We start from the raw sequence: 25748 nt of genomic DNA, 5'->3' as shown, positions 1-25748 counted from the left end.
TGTGGCCTGCCACATCATTCACTGTGGTCTGCCACACCATTCACTGTGGTCTGCCACATCATTCACTGTGGTCTGCCACATCATTCACTGTGGCCGGCCACATCATTCACTGTGGCCTGCCACATCATTCACTGTGGTCGGCCACATCATTCACTGTGGTCTGCCACATCATTCACTGTGGTCTGCCACATCATTCACTGTGGCCGGCCACATCATTCACTGTGGCCTGCCACATCATTCACTGTGGTCTGCCACATCATTCACTGTGGTCGGCCACATCATTCACTGTGGCCTGCCACATCATTCACTGTGGTCTGCCACATCATTCACTGTGGTCGGCCACATCATTCACTGTGGTCTGCCACATCATTCACTGTGGCCTGCCACATCATTCACTGTGGTCTGCCACATCATTCACTGTGGCCTGCCACATCATTCACTGTGGCCTGCCACATCATTCACTGTGGTCTGCCACATCATTCACTGTGGTCTGCCACATCATTCACTGTGGTCTGCCACATCATTCACTGTGGCCTGCCACATCATTCACTGTGGCCTGCCACATCATTCACTGTGGCCTGCCACATCATTCACTGTGGTCTGCCACATCATTCACTGTGGCCTGCCACATCATTCACTGTGGCCTGCCACATCATTCACTGTGGCCTGCCACATCATTCACTGTGGCCTGCCACATCATTCACTGTGGCCTGCCACATCATTCACTGTGGTCTGCCACATCATTCACTGTGGCCTGCCACATCATTCACTGTGGCCTGCCACATCATTCACTGTGGTCTGCCACATCATTCACTGTGGCCTGCCACATCATTCACTGTGGCCTGCCACATCATTCACTGTGGTCTGCCACATCATTCACTGTGGTCGGCCACATCATTCACTGTGGTCTGCCACATCATTCACTGTGGTCTGCCACATCATTCACTGTGGCCTGCCACATCATTCACTGTGGCCTGCCACATCATTCACTGTGGTCTGCCACATCATTCACTGTGGTCTGCCACATCATTCACTGTGGCCTGCCACATCATTCACTGTGGCCTGCCACATCATTCACTGTGGTCTGCCACATCATTCACTGTGGTCTGCCACATCATTCACTGTGGCCTGCCACATCATTCACTGTGGTCTGCCACATCATTCATTGTGGTCTGCCAAAATATTCAATGCGGTCTGCAATGTCTTTTAACATGGTCTGCCACATTATTAATTTGGTCCGCTATGTCATTTAAAGTAATCTGCCACTTCATTTAATGTGGCTTGTCACAATATTCAATGTGGTCTGCCTCACCATTCAATGTGGTCTGCCTCACCATTCAATATGGTCTGCCTCAACGTCTTTTAACGTGGTCTCCCACATTATAGTAGTGTCTGCCACATTAAGTGAAGTGAAGTGAATTATATTTATATAGCGCTTTTCTCTAGTGACTCAAAGCGCTTTATATTGTGAAACCCAATATCTAAGTTACATTTAAACCAGTGTGGGTGGCACTGGGAGCAGGTGGGTAAAGTGTCTTGCCCAAGGACACAACGGCAGTGACTAGAATGGCAGAAGCTGGGATCGAACCTGGAACCCTCAAGTTGCTGGCACGGCCACTCTACCAACCGAGCTATTCCGCCATATGCTATTGTGGTCCGCTATGTAGTCTGCCACTTCATTTAAGGTGGCCTGTCACAATATTCAATGTGATCTGCAATGTCATTCAATATAGTCTGCCACATCATTTTAGGGGCCCGTCATTTTATTCAGTGTTGTCTTCCACATTATTTAATGTGGTCTGCAGCATCATTTAATGTAGTCTGCAAAGTCTTTTAACGTGGTCTGCCACATTTTTATAGTGGTCCGCTACGTCATTTAAAGTAGTCTGCCAAATCATTAATGTGGTCTGTCACAATATTCAATGTGGTCTGACTCACCATTCAATATGGTCTGCAATGTCATTCAATGTAGTCTGCCACATCATTTAATGTGTGGCCCGTCATTTTATTCAATGTAGTCTGCCACATCCTTTAAAGGGGAACATTATCACAATTTCAGAATTGTTAAAACCATTAAAAATCAGTTCCCAGTGGCTTATTATATTTTTCGAAGTTTTTTTCAAAATTTTACCCATCACGCAATATCCCTAAAAAAAAGCTTCAAAGTGCCTGATTTTAACCATCGTTTTAAACACCCGTCTATTTTCCTGTGACGTCACATAGTGATGCCAACACAAACAAACATGGCGGAAAGAACAGCAAGCTATAACGACATTAGCTCGGATTCAGACTCGGATTTCAGCGGCTTAAGCGATTCAACAGATTACGAATGTATTGAAACGGATGGTTGTAGTGTGGAGGCAGGTAGCGAAAACCAAATTGAAGAAGAAACTGAAGCTATTGAGCCATATCGGTTTGAACCGTATGCAAGCGAAATCGCCGAAAACGACACGACAGCCAGCGACACGGGAGAAAGCGAGGACGAATTCGGCGATCGCCTTCTAACCAACGATTGGTATGTGTTTGTTTGGCATTAAAGGAAACTAACAACTATGAACTAGGTTTACAGCATATGAAATACATTTGGCAACAACATGCACTTTGAGAGTGCAGACAGCCCAATTTTCATCAATTATTATATTCTGTAGACATACCCTCATCCGCGCTCTTTTCCTGAAAGCTGATCTGTCCAGTTTTGGAGTTGATGTCAGCAGGCCAGGGAAGCTAGGGTCGATAGGGGGTTTAGCTCGCTCGTCTGCGGGAACAAACTGCCGCCATTGCTTGCCGTGCTACCGAGGTCCTTTGTCCCTGAATTGCTCACACACTCCGGCAGATTCAATGGGGGTCTGGCGGCAGATTTCTTTGACTTTATCGTTGGAAATGCATCTGCTTTGAGTGTCGCAGGATATCCACACATTCTTGCCATCTCTGTCGTAGCATAGCTTTCGTCGGTAAAGTGTGCGGAACAAACGTCCAATTTCTTTCCACGTTCGCATCGTTGGGCCACTGGTGCAACTTGAATCCGTCCCTGTTCGTGTTGTTACACCCTCCGACAACACACCGACGAGGCATGATGTCTCCAAGGTACGGAAAACAGTCGAAAAAACGGAAAATAACAGAGCTGATTTGACTCGGTGTTTGAGAAAATGGCGGATTGCTTCCCGATGTGACGCCACGTTGTGACGTCATCGCTCCGAGAGCGAATATTAGAAAGGCGTTTAATTCGCCAAAATTCACCCATTTAGAGTTCGGAAATCGGTTAAAAAATATATGGTCTTTTTTCTGCAACATCAAGGTATATATTGACGCTTACATAGGTCTGGTGATAATGTTCCCCTTTAACGTGGTCTGCAGCATAATTTATTGTAGTGTTCTACATTCTTTACTGTGGTCCGCCGCATCATTTAAAGGTGACTGCAATGTTTTTTTAAAGTGGCCTGCCACGTCATTTAATATGGTCAGTCACATTATTTAATGTGGTCTGCAATGTCTTTTAGAGTGGTCTAGTGGTCTGCCACATTATTATAGTGGTGCTCTATGTCATATAAAGTAGTCTGCTACTTCATTTAATGTGGCCTGTCACAATATTCAATGTGGTTTGCCTCACCATTCAATATGGTCTGCAATGTCATTCAATGTAGTCTGCCACATCATTTAAAGTGGCCCGTCATTTTATGCAATGTTGTTTTCCACATCATTTAATGTGGCCCATCATTTTATTCAATGTTCTCTTCCACATCATGTAATGTGGTCTGCAGCATCATTTATAGTAGTCTTCCACTTCGTTAACTCCTGCACTAGTGTAATAATGATACTAATATTAATAAATAATAATAATAAGAATTTATTAAACTACATTGTATTGATTTTTGTTACGTCTCGGTGTATGTATGGACCCCGGGACGCAGTGACAGCAGGCAAGTGCAGAAAAGAAGCTTTGTTTATTAGGGAAACGCAGGTAAGACAAAAACAAAGATGTGCACAAATGAAAAACAGGTGTATGAAGCGCGAAGCAAGCAAAGGTACAACGTTGCAGTCCCGACAAGCAACATTGACACGCTGCTAGGGCTGGAACTAAAGGTCTTATGGGGATAAACTGCGACACCACACATTAGTAAGGAACATCCAAGTTTTAAAGTTGGATGCTGCGTTTTGGCGCCATTGGATGTTGAAGGTTAAACAAGCTCCTCCTACAACGTCAATAAGCTTGTGTAACAGAACTGATTGAATAGTGTGTGTGTGTGTGTGTGTGTGTGTGTGTGTGTGTGCAGGCTGCAAGCACGTCAAGGGCATCCTGCTCTACGGCCCCCCCGGCTGCGGTAAAACACTAATGGCGCGACAGATCGGCAAGATGCTCAACGCCTGCGAGCCTAAGATCGTAAACGGGCCCGAGATCCTCAACAAGTACGTGGGAGAGTCAGAGGCCAACATCCGCAAACTGTTTGCCGACGCCGAGGACGAACAGAAGAGGGTGAGGTCAAATGTTCATCTTATAACAAGACATCGAGGATCACTTTAGGCAGTGGTGTCCAAAATGCTGCCCGGGGGCCATTTGCTCCCCGCGGCTGATTTTTGTACAGTCCGCGGAACAGTCTAAAAATACTACTTTGAAAGAAAAAAAAACATTAGAAAAGAGCAAACAGGTGAAATGTAACAAGAAAAAGTTGCAATGCAGGCTGTTTTTTCTTAAAAACTGTCGTTGCAAAAAAATAATGATGAATCAAAATCAAAGTTGTTATAACTTATTGACCTATTCAAGGCATTAAAAAAAAAGAATTTCATTTTTTGTGTTTGCCATAAATAAAGTTTTCTTTGCCAAAATAAAGCAAAAAAACAAAAAACAAATAAAAACTCATAATGGACGTGTAGTTGATCTACAAACCCCGTTTCCAAATGAGTTGGGAAATTGTGTTAGATGTAAATATAAACGGAATACAATGATTTGCAAATCCTTTTCAACCCATATTCAATTGAATGCACTACAAAGACAAGATATTTGATGTTCAAACTCATAAACTTTATTTTCCATCCATCCATCTTCTTCCGCTTATCCGACAAACGTTTTTTTTTTTTTTTTGCAAATAATAATTAACTTAGAATTTCATGGCTGCAACACGTGCCAAAGTAGTTGGGAAAAGGCATGTTCACCACTGTGTTACATCGCCTTTTCTTTTAACAACACTCAATAAACGATTGGGAACTGAGGAAACTAATTGTTGAAGCTTTGAAAGTGGAATTCTTTCCCATTCTTGTTTTATGTCGAGCTTCAGTCGTTCAACAGTCCGGGGTCTCCGCTGTCGTATTTTACGCTTCATAATGTGCCACACATTTTCGATGGGAGACAGGTCTAGACTGCAGGCGGGCCAGGAAAGTACCCGCACTCTTTTTTTACGAAGCCACGCTGTTGTAACACGTGCTGAATGTGGCTTGGCATTGTCGTCCATGAAAAGGACGGCGCTTAGATGGCAGCATATGTTCCAAAACCTGTATGTACCTTTCAGCATTAATGGTGCCTTCACAGATGTGTATGTTACCCATGCCTTGGGCACTAATGCACCCCCATACCATCACAGATGCTGGCTTTTGAACTTTGCGTCGATAACAGTCTGGATGGTTCGCTTCCCCTTTGGTCCGGATGACACAATGTCGAATATTTCCAAAAACAATTTGAAATGTGGACTTGTCAGACCACAGAACACTTTTCCACTTTGCATGAGTCCATCTTAGATGATCTCGGGCCCAGAGAAGCCGGCGGCGTTTCTGGATGTTGTTGATAAATAGCTTTCGCTTTGCATAGTAGAGCTTTAACTTGCACTTACAGATGTAGTGACGAACTGTATTTAGTGACAGTGATTTTCTGAAGTGTTCCTGAGCCCATGTGGTGATATCCTTTAGCGATTGATGTCGGTTTTTGATACAGTGCCGTCTGAGGGATCGAAGGTCACGGTCATTCAGTGTTGGTTTCCGGCCATGCCGCTTACGTGGAGTGATTTCTCCAGATTCTCTGAACCTTTTGATGATATTATGGACCGTAGATGTTGAAATCCCTAAATTTCTTGCAATTGCACTTTGAGAAACGTTGTTCTTAAACTGTTTGACTATTTGCTCACACAGTTGTGGACAAAGGGGTGTACCTCACCCCATCCTTTCTTGTGAAAGACTGAGCATTTTTTGGGAAGCTGTTTTTATACCCAATCATGGCACCCACCTGTTCCCAATTAGCCTGCACACCTGTAGGATGTTCCAAATAAGTGTTTGATGAGCATTCCTCAACTATCAGTACTTATTGCCACCTTTCCCAACTTCTTTGTCACGTGTTGCTGGCATCAAATTCTAAAGTTAATGATTATTAGCAAAAAAAAAATCTATCAGTTTGAACATCAAATATGTTGTCTTTGTAGCATATTCAACTAAATATGGGTTGAAAATGATTTGCAAATCATTGTATTCCGTTTATATTTACATCTAACACAATTTCCCAACTCATATGGAAACGGGGTTTGTACATTTAAGTGTTGAAAGTAAAAATACAAAAAAGTATGACTTATTTTTAACACTTTTATGAGTGAGGCCTTTTTAGATCCCCAATAATTTTGGTTAGAATCAAAATAAAATTTAAAAAACTGCCATTGCTCAAAAAATAAGAATCAACTAAAATCAATGTTATGAATTATTGACCCATTTAAAGCTCCAATTAGTTCATATCAAATATTCCCCTATATATATATATATATAATATATATACACACACATAGTGTGTGTATATATATTATATATATGTATATATATATATATATATATATTATATATATATATGTATATATATATATATATACTGTATATATATATATATATATATATATATATATATATATATATATATATATATATATATATATATATATATATATATATATATATATATATATATATATATATGTATGTGTATATATATATATATATATATATATATATATATATATATATATACTGTGTGTGTATATAGATATATATATATATATATATCTATCTGGATCCGGATTGAGCACTGTATAACGGATAAACCACAGAAACCCATACTTGCCAACCCTCCCGGATTTTCCGGGAGACTCCCGAAATTCAGCGCCTCTCCCGAAAACCTCCCGGGACAAATTTTCTCCCGAAAATCTCCCGAAATTCAGGCGGAGCTGGAGGCCACGCCCCCTCCAGCTCCATGCGGACCTGAGTCCGCTTTCCCACAATATAAAGAACGTCTACAGTAAAGCAGTCCGTCTGCTGTAAACAGCAATGTTGTGACACTCTTAAACAGGACAATACTGCCATCTAGTGCATTTGATGAAAGCACTTTTGTGCGTGCCACACAGCAATGCATCATCAGAGAGGGTGTTCAGCATGGTTAGAAAGATAGTGACAGAGAATAGAACAAGGATGGACAATTCAACCCTTAACTCAACAATGAGTAGATTATTGTTATGTGTGTGTATATGTGTAAATAAATGAACACTGAAATTCAAGTATTTATATATATATATATATATATATATATATATATATATATATATATATATATATATATATATATCCATCCATTTACTACCGCTTATTCCCTTCAGGGTCGCAGGGATATATATATATATATATATATATATATATATACAGGTAAAAGCCAGTAAATTAGAATATTTTGAAAAACTTGATTTATTTCAGTAATTGCATTCAAAAGGTGTAACTTGTACATTATATTTATTCATTGCACACAGACTGATGCATTCAAATGTTTATTTCATTTAATTTTGATGATTTGAAGTGGCAACAAATGAAAATCCAAAATTCCGTGTGTCACAAAATTAGAATATTACTTAAGGCTAATACAAAAAAGGGATTTTTAGAAATGTTGGCCAACTGAAAAGTATGAAAATGAAAAATATGAGCATGTACAATACTCAATACTTGGTTGGAGCTCCTTTTGCCTCAATTACTGCGTTAATGCGGCGTGGCATGGAGTCGATGAGTTTCTGGCACTGCTCAGGTGTTATGAGAGCCCAGGTTGCTCTGATAGTGGCCTTCAACTCTTCTGCGTTTTTGGGTCTGGCATTCTGCATCTTCCTTTTCACAATACCCCACAGATTTTCTATGGGGCTAAGGTCAGGGGAGTTGGCGGGCCAATTTAGAACAGAAATACCATGGTCCGTAAACCAGGCACGGGTAGATTTTGCGCTGTGTGCAGGCGCCAAGTCCTGTTGGAACTTGAAATCTCCATCTCCATAGAGCAGGTCAGCAGCAGGAAGCATGAAGTGCTCTAAAACTTGCTGGTAGACGGCTGCGTTGACCCTGGATCTCAGGAAACAGAGTGGACCGACACCAGCAGATGACATGGCACCCCAAACCATCACTGATGGTGGAAACTTTACACTAGACTTCAGGCAACGTGGATCCTGTGCCTCTCCTGTCTTCCTCCAGACTCTGGGACCTCGATTTCCAAAGGAAATGCAAAATTTGCATGGTTGGGTGATGGTTTGGGGTGCCATGTCATCTGCTGGTGTCGGTCCACTCTGTTTCCTGAGATCCAGGGTCAACGCAGCCGTCTACCAGCAAGTTTTAGAGCACTTCATGCAATGAATAAATATAATGTACAAGTTACACCTTTTGAATGCAATTACTGAAATAAATCAAGTTTTTCAAAATATTCTAATTTACTGGCTTTTACCTGTATATGAAATACTTGACTTGGTGAATTCTAGCTGTAAATATACTCCTCCCCTCTTAACCACGCCCCCAACCACGCCCCCCGCACCCACCCCCCACCCCCCACCTCCCGAAATTGGAGGTCTCAAGGTTGGCAAGTATGCAGAAACCTTAACTATATATATATATATATATATAGTCAAGGTTTCTGTGGTTTATCCGGATATATATATATATATATATATATATATATATATATATATATATATATATATATATATATATATATATAGTACAAGTTATTTTGTTGTGTCGCAATCAACGCTCTGCTGTGTGGCGAAAAAAAGTGTTGTGCGTGTGCGCACGTGCACACCCATATGACAGCATATTGGCGGTTACCTTCTAAAATTTATCTTGGGTTGTACTGTATTCTTACATGTTTGGCAAACTTCTCTCTTCAATTTGGTATGAAATGAATATGCGGACTGACGTAAATCATTGCGATCGCCAATAATGTGTTAAAACAGCTGTGTAAAATTAATCAGCACCAGCACACAGGCACTCAATCTTAAATGAGACAGCACACACAGTTGGAGTAAATAATAATTAAAAAAAACCTACTGATGTTAGAGTAGTGATTTCAATAAAATATATAATCTATGAACTGTATGTATGTGTATATGTATGTATACATGTATACATATATGTATATATATGTATGTGTGTATGTATGTATATTTATATATGTATATATATGTGTAAGGGTGATTAAAAAAGAATACGCCAAAATTATCACTCGATTTAAAAAAGAAAAACAATCGAAAACCGAGCTTGAACAAATGTGTTGTACATAACTTTGAGTATTTATTTCATGCTTTACAAGTTTTTAGCAAATTTTGTTCTAAAAGCCCGCTGCACCGTGACAATGGCATTTGTTTTCGCTAACTTCTGTTGAGGAGTCGCCATTTTAAGGGTAAATAAACACGTGGTCTTCCTACAATTGAACGGCGCCGAAAGGATTACATGACCACAACGGTGAATTTGTAGCACAATAAAACTTGGATAACTCCTGTATCAAATGACCATTGATTCAGTCTATTATAGTGTTTTAGAACAGATTGTTTTGACTTATTCTTTTTGAATCACCCTATATATGTACATATGTGTGTGTATATATACACATATATATGTGTATATATATATACACACGTATATACAGTGGGGCAAAAAAGTATTTAGTCAGCCACCGATTGTGCAAGTTCTCCCACTTAAAATGATGACAGAGGTCTGTAATTTTCATCATAGGTACACTTCAACTGTGAGAGACAGAATGTGAAAAAAAAATCCAGGAATTCACATTGTAGGAATTTTAAAGAATTTATTTGTAAATTATGGTGGAAAATAAGTATTTGGTCACTTCAAACAAGGAAGATCTCTGGCTCTCACAGACCTGTAACTTCTTTGTTAAGAAGCTCTTCTGTCCTCCACTTGTTACCTGTATTAATGGCACCTGTTTGAACTGGTTATCTGTATAAAAGACACCTGTCCACAGCCTCAAACAGTCAGACTCCAAACTCCACTATGGCCAAGACCAAAGAGCTGTCGAAGGACACCAGGAAAAGAATTGTAGACCTGCACCAGACTGTGAAGAGTGAATCTACAATAGGCAAGCAGCTTGGTGTGAAAAAATCAACTGTGGGAGCAATTATCAGAAAATGGAAGACATACAAGACCACTGATAATCTCCCTCGATCTGGGGCTCCACGCAAGATCTCGTGGGGTCAAAATGATCATGAGAACGGTGAGCAAAAATCCCAGAACCACACGGGGGGACCTGGTGAATGACCTGCAGAGAGCTGGGACCAAAGTAACAAAGGTTACCATCAGTAACACACTACGCCGACAGGGAATCAAATCCTGCAGTGCCAGACGTGTCCCCCTGCTTAAGCCAGTGCATGTCCAGGCCCGTCTGAAGTTTGCCAGAGAGCACATGGATGATACAGCAGAGGATTGGGAGACTGTCATGTGGTCAGATGAAACCAAAATAGACCTTTTTGGTATAAACTCAACTTGTCGTGTTTGGAGGAAGAAGAATACTGAGTTGCATCCCAAGAACACCATACCTACTGTGAAGCAAGGGGGTGGAAACATCATGCTTTGGGGCTGTTTTTCTGCTAAGGGGACAGGCCGACTGATCCGTGTTAAGGAAAGAATGATTGGGGCCATGTATCGTGAGATTTTGAGCCAAAACCTCCTTCCATCAGTGAGAGCTTTGAAGATGAAACGTGGCTGGGTCTTCCAGCATGACAATAATCCCAAACACAACGCCCGGGCAACGAAGGAGTGGCTCCGTAAGAAGCATTTGAAAGTCCTGGAGTGGCCTAGCCAGTCTCCAGACCTCAACCCCATAGAAAATCTGTGGAGGGAGTTGAAAGTCCGTGTTGCTCGGCGACAGCCCCAGAATATCACTGCTCTCGAGATGATCTGCATGGAGGAATGGGCCAAAATACCAGCTACTGCGTGTGCAAACCTGGTAAAGACCTATAGTAATCGTTTGACCTCTGTTATTGCCAACAAAGGTTATATGACAAAGTATTGAGTTGAATTTTTGTTATTGACCAAATACTTATTTTTCACCATAATTTACAAATAAATTATTTAAAAATCCTACAATGTGAATTCCTGGATTTTTTTTTCACATTCTGTCTCTCACAGTTGAAGTGTACCTATGATGAAAATTACAGACCTCTGTCATCATTTTAAGTGGGAGAACTTGCACAACTGGTGGCTGACTAAATACTTTTTTGCCCCACTGTATGTGTATATGTATGTATGTATATAATGTATGTGTATATATGTATGTATATATGTATATTTATTTTTATATATATATATATATATATATATATATATTTGTATATATATATTTGTATATTATTTAGATGGATGGATGGATTAATGTGTATATATAAATATATGTGTACAGGCTTTACATATGTGTATATACATATTTTGTTACTTTACATGCAGTTGGCTTTCGGCCCCAAGCCAAATATCTTTAGCCTATTGCGGCCCCCCAAGTCAAAATGTTTGGACACCCCTGAAGCGTTGAATAAATAAAATCAAATAATATGACTTATTTAAAAAAAAATTTGGCCTGAGACTTTTTGGGGTCCCTGGTACTAAACTTGAGGGGAGCTCTAAAGGTAAAAACAGATCTATATATTGTATTGGTTTTGAAAATGAAAAATATCAAAATGGCCCCCGCATGCTTTGATTTTTCCCATGGGAAACAAATTTGGACACCCCTGCTTGAGGGGAACTTGACTGTTCCCAGTGGACCAAGCAAGTGCCATAAAGGCCTGCTTGGAGAAGTTTGGTGTGGAAGAAGAACATGACTCAAGTCTGCAGTGACAGGGGAAAAAAAACAGCGAGAGAAGTAATTTGTGTAGGAGTGGACAGATTTGCCCTTTAGGTGCAGCGAGATGATAACAAGTCTTCACGTTCTGATAGGATGTGTGTGCGTGTGTGTGTGTGTGTGTGCGTGTGTGTGAGAAGAGCAGTGGTGGTCAGTTTGGACAGTGGGGCGCTCTTATTCAAGCTCAATCTTCACCACCTAATGAGGGGCTGACCTGATGCTGGACCTGCCCTCTCACACACACACACACACACACACACACACACACACACACACACACACACACACACACACGCGCGCGCACACACACCTGCTTTAAATGCTGGGACTGACAGGTGTGTGGATGGAGGGGAACCCCCCAGCCTGTTGTCCATTCCGCAGTCTGGATGACAGAAATGTGACATTCAGCTTTTTTTTCCAGATACATTTGTTTTCCAAAGTAAAAAAAAAAATAAAGATGTTGTGTTACTTCACGCAGCTGGGCGCCAACAGCGGCCTTCACATCATCATATTCGATGAGATCGACGCCATCTGCAAGCAGCGAGGCAGCATGGCGGGCAGCACGGGCGTGCACGACACCGTGGTCAACCAGCTGCTGTCCAAGATGGACGGCGTGGAGCAGCTCAACAACATCCTGGTGATAGGTATGACCGCACACCGTGAAGCGGAGCCCCCTTCTTATCCAAAAGTCTGACCTCTCTGCACCCCCCGCCCCAGGTATGACTAACCGGTCCGACCTGATCGACGAGGCCCTGCTGAGACCTGGAAGGCTGGAAGTCAAGATGGAGATCGGTACGAGCGCGCGCATCTGCCACGGCGACGTGTCACGATATTAAACCGCCGTCTCTCTCTTCAGGCCTGCCGGACGAGAAGGGCCGCGTTCAGATCCTGCACATCCACACTGCCAAGATGCGGCAGTACAAGCTGCTGGCGCCCGACGTGGACGTCAAGGAGCTGGCGGGGGACACCAAGAACTACAGCGGAGCAGAACTGGAGGGTCTGGTCAGAGCGGCCCAGTCCACCGCCATGAACAGACACATCAAGGTCAGGCACAATCTTCATGAAGTAATGAGAGGTCCACTGATTATCGACATCGATATTTGGCGTTTTGACTTATATCGATATCGGCCTTTTCTTTCCCAAATACAACAGAACTACATCAACAGATATACAAACCCCGTTTCCATATGAGTTGGGAAATTGTGTTTGATGTAAATATAAACGGAATACAATGATTTGCAAATCATTTTCAACCAATATTCAGTTGAATATGCTACAAAGACAACATATTTGGTGTTCAAACTGATAAATATTTTTTTTTTTGCAAATAATCATTAACTTTAGAATTTGATGCCAGCAACACGTGACAAAGAAGTTGGGAAAGGTGGCAATAAATACTGGGGCGAGGGTCACCACTTTGTCAACAAATGTATGTGTGAGCAAATTGTTGAACAGTTTAAGAAAAACCTTTCTCAACCAGCTATTGCAAGGAATTTAGGGATTTCACCATCTACGGTCCATAATATCATCAAAGGGTTCAAAGAATCTGGAGAATTCACTGTACATAAGCAGCTAAGCCCGTGACCTTCGATCCCTCAGGCTGTACTGTATCAACAAGCGACATCAGTGTGTAAAGGATATCACCACATGGGCTCAGGAACACTTCAAAAACCCACTGTCAGTAACTACAGTTGGTTGCTACATCTGTAAGTGCAAGTTAAAACTCTCCTGTGCAAGGCGAAAACCGTTTATCAACAACACCCAGAAACGCCGTCGGCTTCGCTGGGCCTGAGCTCATCTAAGATGGACTGATACAAAGTGGAAAAGTGTTCTGTGGTCTGACGAGTCCACATTTCAAATTGTTTTTGGAAACTCTGGACGTCGTGTCCTCCGGACTAAAGAGGAAAAGAACCATCTGGATTGTTATAGGCGCAAAGTTGAAAAGCCAGCATCTGTGATGGTATGGGGGTGTATTAGTGCCCAAGACATAGGTAACTTACACATCTGTGAAGGCGCCACTAATGCTGAAAGGTACATACAGGTTTTGGAGCAAAATATGTTGCCATCCAAGCAACGTTACCATGGACGCCCCTGCTTATTTCAGCAAGACAATGCCAAGCCACTGGTTACATCAACGTGGCTTCATAGTAAAAGAGTGCGGGTACTAGACTGGCCTGCCTGTAGTCCAGACCTGTCTCCCATTGAAAATGTGTGGCACATTATGAAGCCTAAAATACCACAACGGAGACCCCCGGACTGTTGAACAACTTAAGCTGTACATCAAGCAAGAATGGGAAAGAATTCCACCTGAGAAGCTTCAAAAATGTGTCGTCTCAGTTCCCAAACGTTTATTGAGTGTTGTTAAAAGGAAAGGCCATGTAACACAGTGGTGAACATGCCCTTTCCCAACTACTTTGGCACGTGTTGCAGCCATGAAATTCTAATTTAATGATTATTTGCAAAAAAAAAATAAAGGTTATGAGTTTGAACATTAAATATGTTGTCTTTGTAGTGCATTCAATTGAATATGGGTTGAAAATGATTTGCAAATCATTGTATTCCGTTTATATTTACATCTAACACAATTTCCCAACTCATATGGAAAAGGGGTTTGTAATATATACTCAGGGTGTCAAAAAAAAAAATCGATTTTCCAATTAATCGCGATTCTTACTTGTAACAATTCTTAATTGATTTAAAAAAAATCGATTAAAAAAAAATAAAAAAAATAAAAAAATATATATATATATATATATATATATATATATATATACAGTATATACAAAACCTAAAACTAGTGAAGTTTGCACGTTGTGTAAAACGTAAATAAAAGAAGAATCAAATGATTTGCAAATCCTTTTCAACTTATATTCAATTGAATAGACTGCAAAGACAACATATTCAATGTTCCAATTGAGAAACTTACTTTTTTTTTTTCAAATAATCATTAACTCAGAATTTAATGGCAGCAACACATTGCAAAAACTTGGCACAGGGGCATTTTTACCACTGTGTTACATGGCCTTTCCTTTTAACAACACTCAGTAAACGTTTGGGAACTGAGGAGACACATTTTTTAAGCTTTTCAGGTGAAATTCTTTCCCATTCTTGCTTGATGTACAGCTTAAGTTGTTCAACAGTCCGGGGGTCTCCGTTGTGGTATTTTAGGCTTCATAATGCGCCACACATTTTCAATGGGAGACAGGTCTGGACTACAGGCAGGCCAGTCTAGTACCCGCACTCTTTTACTATGAAGCCACGTTGATGTAACACGTGGGTTGGCATTGTCTTACTGACATAAGCAGGGGCGTCCATGATAACGTTGCTTGGATGGCAACATACGTTGCTCCAAAACCTGTATGTACCTTTCAGCATGAATGGTGCCTTCATAGATGTGTAAGTTACCCATGTCTTGGGCACTAATACACCCCCATACCATCACAGATGCTTGCTTTTCAACTTTGCGCCTATAACAATTCGTATGGTTCTTTTCCTCTTTGTTCCAGAGGACACGACATCCACAGTTTCCAAAAACAATTTGAAATGTGGACTCGTCATACCACAGAACACTCTTTCACTTTGCATCAGTCCATCTTAGATGAGCTCAGGCCCAGTGAAGCCGGCGGCCTTCTGGGTGTTGTTGATAAATGGCTTTGGTTTTGCATAGTAGAGTTTTAACTTGCACTTACAGATGTAGCGACCAACTGTAGTTACTGACAGTGGGTTTCTGAAGTGTTCCTGAGCCCATCCTTTACACACTGATGTCGCTTTTTGATGCAGTGCTGCCTGAGGTATCGAAGGTCCGTAATATCATCGCTTACGTGCAGTGATTTCTCCAGATTCTCTGAACCTTTTGATGATATTACGGACCATAGATGGTCCCTAAATCCCTAAATTCCTTGCAATAGCTGGTTGAGAAATGTTGTTCTTAAACTGTTGGACAATTTGCTCACGCATTTGTTCACAAAGTGGTGACCCTCACCCCATCCTTGTTTGTAAATGACTGAGCATTTCATGGAAGCTGCTTGTATACCCAATCATGGGACCCACCTGTTCCCAATTTGCCTGTTCACCTGTGGGATGTTCCAAATAAGTGTTTGATGAGCATTCCTCAACGTTCTCAGTCTTTTTTGCCACTTGTGCCAGCTTTTTTGAAACATGTTGCAGGCATCAAATTCCAAATGAGCTAATATTTGCAAAAAATAACAAAGTTTCCAGTTTGAACATTAAGTATCTTGTCTTTGCAGTCTATTCAATTGAATATAGGCTGAAAAGGATTTGCAAATCATTGAGGGGTTAGTGCGTCTGCCTCACAATACGAAGGTCCTGAGTAGTCGTGAGTTCAATCCCGGCCTCGGGATCTTTCTGTGTGGAGTTTGCATGTCCTCCCCGTGACTGCGTGGGTTCCCTCCGGGTACTCCGGCTTCCTCCCACCTCCAAAAACATGCACTTGGGGATAGGTTGATTGGCAACACAAAATTGGCCCTAGAGTGTGAATGTTGTCTGTCTATCTGTGTTGGCCCTGCGATGAGGTGGCGACTTGTCCAGGGTGTACCCCGCCTTCCGCCCGATTGTAGCTGAGATAGGCTTCAGCGCCCCCCGCGACCCCGAAGGGAATAAGCGGTAGAAAATGGATGGATGGATTTTGTTTGTATTTACGATTTACACAACGTGCCAACTTCACTGGTTTTGGGGTTTGTCATTGATTTTTATTATCATCCCTGTTTGAATTGCGATGCATCTAAAAATCGATTATTTCCCCCACCTCTATTGACTACCAATAATCGGTATCGACCCTGACTAACTCATATGCAGACCAAGGACCTCATGTTTTTCATAAACAACCTAAGTTTAGCAGGTGTTGGTAGTTTGCTCTCTATTATAGTCTCGCAGTGAAGTTCAAGTCTACACAGCTGACAAAACACTTAAGTGCACACACACACACACACACACACACACACACACACACACACAGAGTGCAGGAGATATTAGCAGGCGTTGACGTCTGATGGACAAGTCGTCTGCTGGCTGGTGTGAGCTCGTATTCTTCACCTCTTCTCTGTCTGACCTTTGTGCTCTGAGGAGTCGTGTGTTGGAAATGTGCATCCTGCAGGTTGCCGAGTTCATCTCTTGTGTGTGTGTGTGTGTGTGTGTGTGTGTGTGTGTGTGTGTGTGTGTGTGTGTGTGTGTGTGTGTGTGTGTGTGTGTGTGTGTGTGTGTGTGTTTGTGTTTGTGTTTGTCTCTCAGGCCAGCAGCACAGTCGAGGTCAACATTGAGACGGCGGAGACATTGCAGGTCAGCAGAGAGGACTTCATGGCGGCGCTGAATAACGACGTCAAACCTGTAAGTTGAAACTTTTATTTCACTGGGTGGTGCAGCAATTTGAAAAAAACCAACAACAGCAACAAAACTGCTCCTCTGCAGGCGTTCGGCACCAACGAGGAGGAATACGCCAGTTTTATCATGAACGGGATAATCCGTTGGGGGGACCCGGTGTCGGCCATCCTTGACGACGGGGAGCTGCTGGTGCAGCAGACAAAGAACAGCGAATACACACCGCTGGTGTCTGTGCTGCTGGAGGGTACCCCACACACACACACACACACACACACACACACACACACACACACACACACACACACACACACACACACACGCACACGCCCTCATTAGCGCTAATGACATCTGTCCACCATTCCTCTCTGCAGGCCCAGCCAACAGCGGGAAGACCGCTCTGGCGGCCAAGATCGCCGAAGACTCCAAGTTCCCCTTCATCAAGATCTGCTCGCCGGACAAGATGATCGGACACTCTGAGATCGCCAAATGTCAAGCCATCAAAAAGGTTCTTCCTCAACACAACACACCTCATTGTCAATTCACCCAACAACCAAGCATTCATGTATTTAGGTACTTTTCAAAGTAAAAGGGACCACAAAAAATGCAGTTTGTGACTCATCCTTATACTTCCATAATGAAAATATCGATGTAATCAGTGTAATATCGACTATACACGGTTCTTGTACTTGGTAGCATTAGAGTCTATATTTGTATAGCTTCACCCATTTGTTTACATTCAGGAGCGCTAGCTTGCTGTTAGCGGTGAGCTATTGTATCTTCCTACGGTGTGTAGTGAACAGTGTTGGGACTACTGTAACGCCGTTAGTTTCGGCGGTAACTAGTAATCTAACGCGTTATTTTTTTATATTCAGTAACTCCGTTACCGTTACTACATGATGCGTTACTGCGTTATTTTACGTTACTTTTTATGTAGTATAAAGTGTGTTTTATCGGAGGGCTGCTGTGTCATCGTTCTGATTCTTCTTGTGTCACAAGCCGGAGAAGAGAGAGAGACATGCGCTCTGTGTGGGTGTGTGTGCGTGTGAGTGTGGGGAGCGAGGGGGGGGGGGGGGGCGTGTCTGATCATGGCGGAGCCAGAAGTCGAGTTTGCTAACATGGAGATATTTTCACTACTTTTCTTTTGTCGAGCACAAAGAAAATAACATTTTAGTTAAATGTAAATTGTGCTTTGGATCAAAGATGCCATCTACTGCCCAAAACAGCAATTCAAATCTGCTGAAACAAGCTACATAGCAACATGCTTCCACGAAGCTAGTAAAGAGAGACAGAGACTCTGATGCCACTTCACCTCCACCCCCACCACCATTCACCGCTGAAGGTACACACTCTGTCAATCAATGTTCCCTCTAATTGTTCATGTGTGAGCAAATGCAAAAAGTCCCTGAGCATTGAGTAGAGTCCATGTGAGCAACTTTAGACGTGCACACTGTGGCTACACCAGCAGCACACCTGTCCCAAACCTCACTAAATAACAACTTACATCTCCATCCATCCATCCATTTTCTACCGCTTGTCCCTTTCGGGGTCGCTGGAGCCTATCTCAGCTGCATTCGGGCGGAAGGCAGGGTACACCCTGGACAAGTCCCCACCTCATCACAGGGCCAACACAGATAGACAGACAACATTCTCTTATTATTAGAATCAAATGACAGCAGTCATTTCCATTTCTAATATAAGTGTTTAGGCCCACTTATAATGACAATAACAAAAAATATTGTTTTTCATGAACTGTGTACTTGTATTGTTTGTCTGGGTGGAGGTCCTGCTTTGGAAATAATTTGTACCCCTTTCAGACATTGCATTTAGTTCCCGTTAAAACATTCACATGTTGCACAATGAGATGTAAGCAGGGGATCATGTGTACATTCCTGCAACTTCCTGTTTGTAAAAAATATATTTTTATTAGTATTTATTTAATATACTAACAGCATTTAATGATTAATATTTATAAATTAAGATTCCTAATAAATTACACTAGAATAAGCACACATTTGATTGGTAAATCATAGTGTAACGACCTGGAATGACACTTTATGTGTGGTGTTGGAGTTGTCCGACTTTTTGTGTGGCTGTAAACGCATCACTGGCTAAGTGCCATATGTGCAAGTGTTGGCGCACGTGAGAGAGCGAGCGGCTGCTGTTGATATAACAAAGTTGCTTTTGGTCTGGTTTGTATCAATCAATCAATCAATCTTTATTTATATAGCCCTAAATCACAAGTGTCTCAAAGGGCTGCACAAGCCACAACGACATCCTCGGTACAAAGCCCACATACGGGCAAGGAAAAACTCACCCCAGTGGGACGTCGATGTGAATGACTATGAGAAACCTTGGAGAGGACCGCATATGTGGGTAACCCCCCCCCTCTAGGGGAGACCGAAAGCAATGGATGTCGAGTGGGTCTGACATAATATTGTGAGAGTCCAGTCCATAGTGGATCCAACATAATAGTAAGAGTCCAGTCCATAGTGGGGCCAGCAGGACACCATCCCGAGCGGAGACGGGTCAGCAGCGCAGAGATGTTCCCAGCCGATGCACAGGCGAGCGGTCCACCCCGGGTCCCGACTCTGGACAGCCAGCACTTCATCCATGGCCACCGGACCTGTGCCCCCCCCCCCCCCCCCCTCAAGGAAAAGGGGAGCAGAGGAGAAAAGAAAAGAAACGGCAGATCAACTGGTCTAACAGGGGGGCTATTTAAAGGCTAGAGTATACAAATGAGTTTTAAGATGGGACTTAAATGCTTCTACTGAGGTAGCATCTCTAATTGTTACCGGGAGGGCATTCCATAGTACTGGAGCCCGAATAGAAAACGCTCTATAGCCCGCAGACTTTTTTTGGGCTCTGGGAATCACTAATAAGCCGGAGTTCTTTGAACGCAGATTTCTTGCCGGGACATATGGTACAATGCAATCGACAAGATAGGACGGAGCTAGACCGTGTAGTATTTTATACGTAAGTAGTAAAACCTTAAAGTCACTTCTTAAGTGCACAGGAAGCCAGTGCAGGTGAGCCAGTATAGGCGTAATATGATCAAACTTTCTTGTTCTTGTCAAAAGTCTAGCAGCCGCATTTTGTACCAACTGTAATTTTTTAATGCTAGACATAGGGAGACCCGAAAATAATACGTTACAGTAGTCGAGACGAGACGTAACGAACGCATGAATAATGATCTCAGCGTCGCTAGTGGATAAAATAGAACGAATTTTAGCGATATTACGGAGATGAAAGAAGGCCGTTTTAGTAACACTCTTAATGTGTGATTCAAAGGAGAGGGTTGGGTGGAAGATAATACCCAGATTCTTTACTGATTCGCCTTGTGTAATTGTTTGGTTGTCAAATGTTAAGGTGGTATTATTAAATAAATGTCGGTGTTTAGCAGGACCGATAATCAGCATTTCCGTTTTCTTGGCGTTGAGTTGCAAGAAGTTAGCGGACATCCATTGTTTAATTTCATTAAGACACGCCTCCAGCTGACTACAATCCGGCGTGTTGGTCAGCTTTTTGTACTGCAGAAAATGACCAGTTTTGCTAGATATCATTTTTTTTACTAATGTTTTGGTGATGTGTTTATGGCCGACAGTAAAGAGTTTTGCTCAGTAAAGTGATGGATGGAATTCATGTCCTCAAAGCGTCTCGACAGACGTTACAATATTTGAACAATGATGACGAAAACGGTTTTCTCTGTCGTGTCCGTGTCGTGTCGAAAATTGTTATGCGCTTATTTTTTTATTTGATTTTGTGCATGGCATAGATTTGCCGTGCGCAGAGGACGCTTGAGCAGTGCGCAATTGCACATGCGCGCTCCTGAGAGGGAATGTTGCTGTCAATTCTCTTATATACTCTTTCATTCTAGACTTCTAGAGTGTTTGATTATCACATCACTCTAAATGTATAGACTATAAAGTTCACAAACATAAAGAGGGATCCTAGTGGGCCAGGCCAATCTTTCCTTATCTCTAAACTAAAACTGGGGAAATGTGTAGTGTTCTGGGTTTCAGACATGATTTTGTATAAGAATTACTTGAGGAAGAAAATGCCTGGTTAGACTTTGTGTATGTAGTGTGTGCCTTTCTTGGTTTACATCTATGCTGTTATTATGCTGTTTGTTACTTATGTATGTTATGTTGCAGCTATTTAAAATAGTTTTGTCAATTTGTTCTGGCCAGAAACAAATTGGCCTTTGTAACATATCTTTGTCTTTGTGTGTTGTATGTAGACCACATGGCTTAGCAGAGTTGAGTGATGCAAATGCATGTCAAGTTGATCAACAGATTGTATTATTCTCCAGTGCAATAACAGTACTGAAATGAAGGCTAAAAGGGCATTACCGTATTTTCCGCACCATAAGGCGCCCTGGGTTATAAGCCGCGCCTTCAATGAACGGCATATTTCAAAACTTTGTCCACCTATAAGACGCCCCGTGTTATAAGCCGCATCTAACTGCGCTAAAGGAATGTTAAAAAAACAGTCAGATAGGTCAGTCAAACTTTAATAGTATATTAAAAACCAGCGTGATGTGGGCGCGCACGGAGTCGTATATCAACATGGACGGAGCTGCGTGAAAAAAGCCACCCGGCCTCTTCGCGTAAACTTACCTTAACCACTCGCTCATCTTTTCTTCATCCATCCATCCCTTCGAGTTAGCTTTTATGATGACGCCGGCTGGAAAGGTCTCTTTTGGCAAGGTCTTCCTTTTGAATATCACCATGGGTGGAAGTTTCTGGCCATTAGCATGGCAAGCTAGAACCACAGTGAAGGATGACTTCTCATTCCCTGTGGTGCGAATATTCACCGTACGTGCTCCCGTTGTATCCACAGTGCGGTTCACAGGAATATCAAAAGTCAGTGGAACCTCGTCCATGTTGATAATGTTCTCTGGCCGGATCTTTTTTTCAGCTATCTTGTTTTTACAATATGCACGGAAAGTAGCCAGCTTTTCTTGAAAGTCTTTAGGCAGTTGCTGTGAAATAGTAGTCCGTGTGCGGATGGAGAGATTGCGTCTTTTCATGAACCGGATCCCTGTCGCTTAGTAGGAGCCATTTTGTGGTCTTTACAGATGTAAACACACAAAGGAAATGAAACGTACGGTAATATCCGCGCGCTTCTTCTTCTTCTACGCGGGCGGGTGGTTGCTTACAGTAGAAGAAGAAGCGCTTCCTGTTCTATGGGGGCGGGTGCTTACCTTGGCGGTTGCTTGCGTAGAAGAAGAAGCACTTCCTCTTTTACGGGGAAAAAAGATGGCGGCTGTTTACCGTAGTTGCGAGACCGAAACTTTATGAAAATGAATCTTAATATTAATCCATATATAAAGCGCACCGGGTTATAAGCCGCACTGTCAGCTTTTGAGTAAATTTGTGGTTTTTAGGTGCGCCTTATAGTGCGGAAAATACGGTAATTGGAGCTTTAAAAAAAAAAGAAAAAAGAAGTAACTAAATAGTTACTTTTCACAGTAACGCATTACGCATTGGTGTAAGTAACTGAGTTAGTAACTGAGTTACTTTTGAAATGAAGTAACTAGTAACTGTAACTAGTTACTGCTTTTCAGTAACTAACCCAACACTGGTAGTGAAGCATGTTTGGCTATTCCTCGTCCTGCAGGGATGATACTTGTAAGAAACGTAGTGTATTTGTCGCCGTCGAGACGAGGATCAGTGTTATAACAGTAGCTAAAACACTGTTGAGGGACGTTAGCCGCTAGCTGCCTATGTTTTGAAGCACCGCTTGCAGGGTGGTGCTTCAATGTTTATAGCTTCACCTTTATTGTTAGTTTTGAAGCCAAAATACGTCCATTCACCCGCTTTTGTCTCCACAATGTTTCCGCTTGTAAGTGCTCTGTGTGTGTGTGTGTGTGTGTGTGTGTGTGTGTGTGTGTGTGTGTGTGTGTGTGTGTGTGTGTGTGTGTGTGTGTGTGTGTGTGTGTGTGTGTGTGTGTGTTGACTCACATATATTACCAGCAATGTCACCACGGCACACCATCATGTCCATGAAAAAAAATGTGCAGGTATTTTTCAAAGGCAGTTCAGGACCTTTTTTACTTCATTAGTAACACAGTACTTTGTTAGGTGTATTGTACAACCCTACTTTCAAGTTTGTGAGAACACTTTTGGGAAGTTCATTATCTGTTCCATGTCCCCAAACAAGCTCCATTAATGCCCACCTGGAGGTGTTTGGTCCGACTAAGACCTGAGACCACAGCAATGGACCGCGGACACCCTCCAAAGCTTTGTAGAAAGTCTTCCCAGAAAAGTGGGAGCTGTTTGAAAATATTGATTGATGTTTCCCATAGAGCAGCAATCTACTTGTGGCAAGATGACATTGTCATATAATTTGCATAATCGGCAAAATTAGCATGCTTGTACAAACGGTTAACAAATAATATTTTAACGGAACAAAGTTGACATATGCATTTCTACTTACAGACATATACAGGTAAAAGCCAGTAAATTAGAGTATTTTGAAAAACTTGATTTATTTCAGTAATTGCATTCAAAAGGTGTAACTTGTACATTATATTTATTCATTGCACACAGACTGATGCATTCAAATGTTTATTTCATTTAATTTTGATGATTTGAAGTGGCAACAAATGAAAATCCAAAATTCCGTGTGTCACAAAATTAGAATATTACTTAAGGCTAATACAAAAAAGGGGTTTTTAGAAATGTTGGCCAACTGAAAAGTATGAAAATGAAAAATATGAGCATGTACAATACTCAATACTTGGTTGGAGCTCCTTTTGCCTCAATTACTGCGTTAATGCGGCGTGGCATGGAGTCGATGAGTTTCTGGCACTGCTCAGGTGTTATGAGAGCCCAGGTTGCTCTGATAGTGGCCTTCAACTCTTCTGCGTTTTTGGGTCTGGCATTCTGCATCTTCCTTTTCACAATACCCCACAGATTTTCTATGGGGCTAAGGTCAGGGGAGTTGGCGGGCCAATTTAGAACAGAAATACCATGGTCCGTAAACCAGGCACGGGTAGATTTTGCGCTGTGTGCAGGCGCCAAGTCCTGTTGGAACTTGAAATCTCCATCTCCATAGAGCAGGTCAGCAGCAGGAAGCATGCAGTGCTCTAAAACTTGCTGGTAGACGGCTTCGTTGACCCTGGATCTCGGGAAACAGAGTGGACCGACACCAGCAGAAGACATGGCACCCCAAACCATCACCCAACCATGCAAATTTTGCATTTCCTTTGGAAATCAAGGTCCCAGAGTCTGGAGGAAGACAGGAGAGGCACAGGATCCACGTTGCCTGAAGTCTAGTGTAAAGTTTCCACCATCAGTGATGGTTTGGGGTGCCATGTCATCTGCTGGTGTCGGTCCACTCTGTTTCCTGAGATCCAGGGTCAACGCAGCCGTCTACCAGCAAGTTTTAGAGCACTTCATGCTTCCTGCTGCTGACCTGCTCTATGGAGATGGAGATTTCAAGTTCCAACAGGACTTGGCGCCTGCACACAGCGCAAAATCTACCCGTGCCTGGTTTACGGACCATGGTATTTCTGTTCTAAATTGGCCCGCCAACTCCCCTGACCTTAGCCCCATAGAAAATCTGTGGGGTATTGTGAAAAGGAAGATGCAGAATGCCAGACCCAAAAACGCAGAAGAGTTGAAGGCCACTATCAGAGCAACCTGGGCTCTCATAACACCTGAGCAGTGCCAGAAACTCATCGACTCCATGCCACGCCGCATTAACGCAGTAATTGAGGCAAAAGGAGCTCCAACCAAGTATTGAGTATTGTACATGCTCATATTTTTCATTTTCATACTTTTCAGTTGGCCAACATTTCTAAAAATCCCTTTTTTGTATTAGCCTTAAGTAATATTCTAATTTTGTGACACACGGAATTTTGGATTTTCATTTGTTGCCACTTCAAATCATCAAAATTAAATGAAATAAACATTTGAATGCATCAGTCTGTGTGCAATGAATAAATATAATGTACAAGTTACACCTTTTGAATGCAATTACTGAAATAAATCAAGTTTTTCAAAATATTCTAATTTACTGGCTTTTACCTGTATATATAATGAACTGTGGAAACTAATGTTGATGCTAACTTTGTACGTCAAGCTGAGTCACAACTTGAGGTTGTTTATTGATATTCTTCACAATGAAGCCACTGTGAAAGTAAGCACACAAAGGAATATACATAAAAAACACATGAAGTGCACATACATGTCGTAACCATGTTAAATCAACAATAAAGTTGGTATAATGGAACAAAGTAATACAATTATACAAGGTTGGCTGTACGCCGTGAGCTTAATGCTAACATACAAAGGACGATCCC

The 25748-nt window shown here is 42.0% G+C and overlaps 1 protein-coding gene across 1 annotated transcript in view; it reads left to right on the top strand.

The window, feature by feature from the left end:
- The window catches only part of LOC133577673 (vesicle-fusing ATPase-like), an 86600-nt gene that overhangs the window by 33058 nt on the left and 27794 nt on the right, over nucleotides 1-25748 (top strand). The window contains exons 9-15 of the mRNA XM_061931650.1: nucleotides 4272-4471; nucleotides 12582-12747; nucleotides 12821-12895; nucleotides 12960-13147; nucleotides 17351-17446; nucleotides 17528-17684; nucleotides 17812-17945. Of these exons, the coding sequence (XP_061787634.1) occupies nucleotides 4272-4471; nucleotides 12582-12747; nucleotides 12821-12895; nucleotides 12960-13147; nucleotides 17351-17446; nucleotides 17528-17684; nucleotides 17812-17945 (1016 nt within the window). The remainder of the gene's footprint in view (nucleotides 1-4271; nucleotides 4472-12581; nucleotides 12748-12820; nucleotides 12896-12959; nucleotides 13148-17350; nucleotides 17447-17527; nucleotides 17685-17811; nucleotides 17946-25748) is intronic.

This window comes from Nerophis lumbriciformis, linkage group LG39 (genome assembly GCF_033978685.3).
Source record: "Nerophis lumbriciformis linkage group LG39, RoL_Nlum_v2.1, whole genome shotgun sequence".
Taxonomy (NCBI): domain Eukaryota; kingdom Metazoa; phylum Chordata; class Actinopteri; order Syngnathiformes; family Syngnathidae; genus Nerophis; species Nerophis lumbriciformis.
The sequence above is the reverse complement of the archived record's forward strand: the minus strand, read 5'-3'. Positions and strand labels throughout refer to the sequence as shown.